Source organism: Triplophysa rosa, linkage group LG11 (genome assembly GCF_024868665.1).
Source record: "Triplophysa rosa linkage group LG11, Trosa_1v2, whole genome shotgun sequence".
NCBI lineage: Eukaryota > Metazoa > Chordata > Actinopteri > Cypriniformes > Nemacheilidae > Triplophysa > Triplophysa rosa.
This window is the reverse complement of record NC_079900.1, coordinates 10,293,180-10,299,663: the sequence shown is the minus strand read 5'-3', so window position 1 is coordinate 10,299,663 and position 6,484 is coordinate 10,293,180. Positions and strand designations below refer to the sequence as shown.

The window sequence follows — 6,484 nt, the reverse complement described above, 5'->3', positions numbered from 1 at the left end:
ATTATACATACATCATCTGTTTTTAAAGCAAACAAATGCATAATTCCCATGTAACAAGAACAAGTTTTGTGATTCTAACAGTATTCTTTGTGAAACTCAGTTGCATATGAAGCTCACTGCAGTGAGAGACAAATAGCCAGAGATTGCCTTTCATCCAGTGGACATCCAGAGAAAATGGCCAATCCAAGACCCCAGAATAAAATATCACAGATTTCTTGTCAGGGCAGACATCACTCTCACGGTAACATTACTGACAGAAAACTTTTATGGAATAAAACCTTTTTACGGAATGTGGAACAGAAAAAAGTTTAGTGACAACAGATGGAATGTTGCAGGACGAGCTTGGCCGCAGTGTCAAAGGAGTGTCACACAAAAAAAGACACAGCTGAGAAGCCGAGCCCACTCTCATGATATCAGCAACAGACTCCTCCACTCCCTGCCACACCCACACCGACTCAGCCCAAACCTTCCAAAGCAGCTCACAAACCCCCTAACCCAATGTCAACCAGTTTATATAGCCCATAGCGCTTGTTTGAAAGATCTGTGTATAAGTGAGTTTTGGTGCTGATGTGTGCTTGCTTTTTTTCATTCTTCACACTCTTTCACAGACTGGCTCAATCTTAAGATCAGAAACAGACAGGTGCAGTGGTTAGAAAAATTTAAAAAATTGTTACAAGTATGATACCTGATTGATAGCCTTTCCTGTTTATGGTCTGAGGGACCCCATGGGCCTTCATTAGGTATCACTGCCAAATGAATAAATGTAAATGTAAATGTAGGTATCACTTTGATAGTTTCTAATATTATAAGATGTGATTATACACAATATTTTGCAGTTTGATGTCATTGAGCATCCTATATGATAAAGGCTCATATTCTCTTTGGAAAAGTGTACACACTAAAGTAATTCATGTCTGCTAACTGTTTTGTTTATTTCGTTTTTTTTAGTTTAGTAATTCATATTGATCCAGACAGAACATCAACGGATGTCTTATTCTGAAAAGAGCATGTCTATTTTGTATTTTAACAGTGTTAAAGTCATTTGAAAGCTATTGTATAAGGTGTAAGCTGTAACATCTTAAAAGATTTAGATGGGAAAATTACAGATTCATTTAGTTTATCATTGTGATGTCTATAGGTTCTTTACAATTAGTCACTATGATATGATATGACTTTGATTTAAATTAGATTACAGATTTTTCATCTGTTCCAGCAAACTGAATTATAGCGTATAAAATCATTACTTGCTTTCATCACTTAGAAATCAGTATGAAAACTGATAAAACCAAAACACCTGACACCACAAAACACCTGTCTGATATTTCATATAAAACATGCATGTTTTCTTTCCAATTAGAAGTGTTTACATTCATTAACCTTATTAGTCATACGCAAAACAGGTTATTCAGAAATATTTCCAATGACAGAAAAAACAGCCCTCTTCCTGTTTCAGTCACAAGAACATTCATAAAAGACAATAAAAAGAAAATATGCTACTCGAGTAGGCAGGGGTGGAGTAACTATGAAAAGCTTTGAAACGCCATAGAAACTGGTTTCAGTCATCAGCGACAGCCGCAACAGTACAGGTAAGAACGCTCTCCTTACAAAGAACTGTACGAACAAACTCAACATAGTGAAGGTTCTGCAGTGCTTTTGGAATTTGGTGCCTTGTTTAGCCAAACGTCACATAGGTTCGTGATAAAATAGGAATATGTTAAGATTACAGATAATGTGAAATGTGAAAAATTACATAATTGTGTAATGATGCTGTCTTGGTTTATTTTTTTATTTTTTAGCTTTCATTTTTGTTGAATCATTTACACGTATTTAGTTCGCAGACTTTTCATTCAAAGTGAACTTTCTCTCTAAATGGCAAATGTTGAGTTGCTGTTGGTTAAGTTTGTTTAGTGGGGTGATTATGAATGGATTGGATTTGAGAAAATAGATTTGATTTGATTTGATTTGAAATGAGAAGACAGGACACGTTTTTAAAGAATTAGGGTTGAAATCAGCGGAATGATTATTGTGTGATTCAGAGTCATTTACAGTAATTGTGCTGTAATTGTCCTTGTCCTTATTGCCTCTACTCTTTGCTTAACAAACAAGTCCTTATTTTTGTGCGTCATTAACCTAAAGGTAAACTGAACATTGTGTGGTCTTATTTTGTGTCTGGACGTTCAGTCCTGTGATGGCCAGATGGGTTAATCGAACATCAAACAGTAAAGCTCAATAATGTGTTGTTTAAATTAGAGGATAAAATGTAGGAATGTGTTGTGTGACTCGCGTGTCTTCTGAAAATGTTTAAGTCCGGATAATTAGCCATCAAAAGCTTATCTGGGATGCCTGTGTGGTGACACATATGAGGAATATTCTCCACTTTAAGACACCATCATGAAAATATGAGGAACACATTTTCAACAATTTGTGGAGTTAAGTGGGATGAATCTATGGGATGGAAACATCTATCATTCCTGGGTCATAGAGACAAATTATATAAAGGAGAGTGGAGTGTATTCTTTTTACTAAAGTGAGCTTTTCTCAGGGTAGCTTTCAATGCAAAAAAGATATTGAATGTACTTCTTTTTCCCAGGATGATAAGAAACTATTTGACTTTGTCACAACACGCCTCTTGAGCGAGGTAATATTTGTCACGCTATGGGGTTGACACAATGGAACCTGTCATTAAACAGATTGTAGGCTTTTCAGCAAAACCGAAACATTCCAAAAATTATAAAGCACAAAACAATTCATCACACAGCAAGAAATTTGAACCTAAAATAAAAAAAACGTAACCTGTTAAAGTAACGCTTCTTCACACTTCATCCAAACCTCCATGTATCCCAGAGTAGTTGTATTGTGCTATCCTGTTTACCAAACATACAACAATATAAGTTGGAATTTTAGTTTAGATTTAAAATGTAGAAAACTTATATTTTGAAACCAACATACAACACCACTGCTAGAAAAAATGTCACTGATAATAAGTTTATTATTAGTTTTTAACTATCTAACTGAACTTATGACTCAAATTCTAATGGTTACTGAGATATAGGCCTTGTGAGAACTTCCAAATTTAACAGCCAGCTCTGTCCTATGTAATAGAAAATACATTTTCATGGCCAGTAATAAATATTTACGACTGGTAAATTTCCAGATTGTTTCTCAGTTCATTCGCCATTCACAGGCGTGGCAAGTTTTGGAACCTGATTATAATGTGTTGTGTAACATAAGAAGACAATGCTTTGATCAAACCTGACTCGAGCAATAAAAGGACAAGCCTTTTAAATCTCTGTACTGACTAGCGACAGTAGAGTAAAATAGCTGATGTATTTGAACTGTTTTAGGTTTCCTGGTCACCTCCTACTGTTCTGACACACACCTAAAACATGTACTCCAAACACTGCAAACCTCTCAGAAATGTCCATTTTTAGATATAGTGTAAACTACTTACTACTTACTAAATATCTAAGTTCATGTATAAATATGCATAATAGAGAGATTTGTTCATCTGACACACGTGAGGTTGAATTTGCATTTAGAGATGAAGAAAATGCATCTATTATTTTTTTTTATTTGATTTTTATTTGTTATTTGAAGCTTTGGAGTAACATGATCACTAAATTAACCCATAAGTACCTAACACAGTTAAAGGAACTTGTTTGTACATTGCAAGATATTACTGTATGTACCGTGTCATTCTTTTAGGAGAACTGACACTGTTTTTCCAGTAGTAGGCCTACCTTAAAATAAGTATCAGGGTGTCTTAGTACACTAGTCAGACATGCAGCCGAGCAACATTCCACTTTTGCCTTTGGGTGGACGTCTGCATCAATCAGTGACTGGCCTCGTAATGCTGTTGTCTTTCTATAAGGCGTTTACCTTAGTGTCATCATGGAAATGCAGCATGACCTGTCATTTGATGTGCTTTTGCCAAACCTGTCTAGGAAAACGAAGCTGGCAGACAGCTAAGCTAAACATATTTCACCTCATTTAGCATGAATACAAGTAAATCATTTTTTGAGATATTTGGGGGATTTTCTTCCGCACAAAGGTGTCGCCCAGTGTGTGAAGTCGGTCTGCCCAGTTCAGCATCAACACAGTTTTTCTGATGTTCAAACCTGTTATATCTGATTTCTATTGTTTGCCATTTAATGTATTTAGTTGGCAGATGGTACTATCCAAAACACTTGATATAACAGTTTACTAAAGGGACATGGCACCTGGAAAAGTCAACTTTATCACGTTTTTACTAAATGAAGCACAAAAAAGTTATGAAACCCAAATGCACCCAAATGTCACAAAAATCACATATTATGTCTTCTACTCTTTCCCTACCAGTAAAAATCCAGACAAAGAAAAGAATGAGTGCCAACAAAACCCGGGACCCACCTCCCTATATAATACCAAGTAAGTTGCTGAGTCATGCATTGAGTTTGAATGGCTTATACAAAGTGACTATAAAAATCCAAACATCAGCATTTGTTTGACACAAATTGTTAATCCTAAAACGTGAAAACCTCTTTCTTTTCTCTAAAGTGGACACCAAAGGTGATGTCAAGGTTTACCATGTGCACACACCGTTCTCTCCACAAAGTTCCACTATCGATGACTCTCAAATGCGACGTGGTGAGTTTGTTACCTGTCAATTATGAATATCGCTATATTTTGATTAAAAAATTTGATAATGTGAGGATTTGACTGTATAAAACCTATATTTGCTGTCTTCTTTGCCTGGTGTTTTTGCAAAGTGATTTTAAATCCCAATAAAATACATCAGATACGTTTATCAAATTTAGATGTTGACCAATCCGAAAACATCTCTTCCTGTAGTTCAAGCAACTGACAACAGAAGCAAATTTGTCAGCCATGAATCGTACGAGCTAGGTCGCAATCCGGGAATGGCCACCTGCACTAGTTGCCAACAGCAAGTCTTAACAAACGTCACCTACAAAGCAGGAGTCTACGCATGGTTGATGTGCCTACTTTTGATTCTGTGTGGGTAAGGGTCCGTTTCAAATTTGTAACTAAAAGTAAAAAAATCAAACTCTGTGGCACCAGCTAAATAAATGTGAATCTCCTCTTCTCTACCAGATTTGTGCTATGCTGCTGTCTGATTCCCTTCTTCGTCAAATTTTTCAAAGACGCCTATCACACGTGCCCGAAATGCAATAGGATCATCCACATTGAAAAGAAGCGATGCTGCTAACCTCGTCTCCTCCCTGATTTCAACAGTGCTCATGGATTTATGTGGCACCATACACAATATGAAGGACTGGAGGACACTTTTAGACCAATAGGGATGTGTAAAGTTTTAAGAACTAATGTTGTAAAACATTTGTAATTAAGAGCCTTTAGGTTTGCAGCCTTTTTCTTATTACTAATTTTACATATAACATCAAAAATTAACATGAATGCACATAATTTTGATTGTTTCTAGATATATTCTACTCGTGTATAAAGGCCTCGGGGTTGGGGTTGAGAGTGTTGACCTTGGTGACATAAGGCAAATGGTCTTATAGATAATTGCCACATCAACAACATAAAAATGTTATGTCTTGTGACACACCAGGACTGACCAAATCTGCAGTACATAACTGTCAGTTATATTATTGAGATTGTCAAAAATTTTGCCATTAATCACTTAGATCCCAAATAAATAAAAGAGTGTAATTCATACGCCCAAACCTCACGATGGGTTTTTGTTGATGTTGAATCACGTTGGTGGATAGTTTTACAGTTGTACAAATGCTTTACTTCTGTCAAGTCTGTTTTTACAGTAGTCTCTATTCGTACATTAATGTCCATATGTGCATCAACGTAGAGCTATGGTACTAAGAAAAAGCAAGGCGGTTCACACAGAACGCGTTCTTGCGTTAAAACACGCGAAATTTGCGAGGATAGCATTAAAACTCGCGAGACGCTGTAACGTTGGCGGTACGTTCAGCTGATGTTTACGTATTCCGCGCAAAAGCGCGTTCTGTGTGAAACAGGCCCGTCTATGTGCAATAACGTCATAAGATTTTTTGTTCGATTTTGAAGTATTGGGAAAGACTGTTAAAACGAAAAAATCTAGAATAAAGTATTAATGAAAATACTCTACGTTTGCAATAAAATGATTAAGAGTCTCCAAGTGCCTGTGTGATCTTGTCATATCTGAACCTTCAGAACGAAGGACTTATTTAGCCTGTTTTTAAATCTGTTTTAAATATCCAATTGTGTTGCCAAAAGTAAAAAGGGCAGTAAAATCTTATAAAACATTTTAGACTCTTTCTGGAAATAGAATACTGAGAAATATGAATTAATATTTCCAAGTTTATGATATACACACATGTATTATGGTCTAATTTATAGTTTGACTTTTGTTAAAATCGAATTGTATTTCCATAAAAACATTCTTAAAATAATCGTAATATTTCAAGTAACTTCATTTCAACAGTTCTCATTGACATGCATTGTTCCACGTTCCTATCAGTCTTCAGTTATA

At 35.8% G+C, this 6,484-nt stretch overlaps 1 protein-coding gene across 1 annotated transcript; it reads left to right on the top strand.

Annotated features, from left to right (window-relative positions):
- Positions 1–1,467: 1,467 nt before the first annotated feature.
- si:ch211-157c3.4 (Lipopolysaccharide-induced tumor necrosis factor-alpha factor homolog-like) lies at positions 1,468–6,125 on the top strand. The gene is made up of 5 exons (XM_057346004.1): positions 1,468–1,586; positions 4,339–4,407; positions 4,537–4,626; positions 4,831–4,999; positions 5,092–6,125. The coding sequence occupies exons 2-5, from the start codon at positions 4,362–4,364 to the stop codon at positions 5,204–5,206; spliced, it is 420 nt and encodes a 139-aa protein (XP_057201987.1). The 5' UTR covers positions 1,468–1,586; positions 4,339–4,361; the 3' UTR covers positions 5,207–6,125.
- The last annotated feature ends 359 nt before the right edge of the window (positions 6,126–6,484 follow it).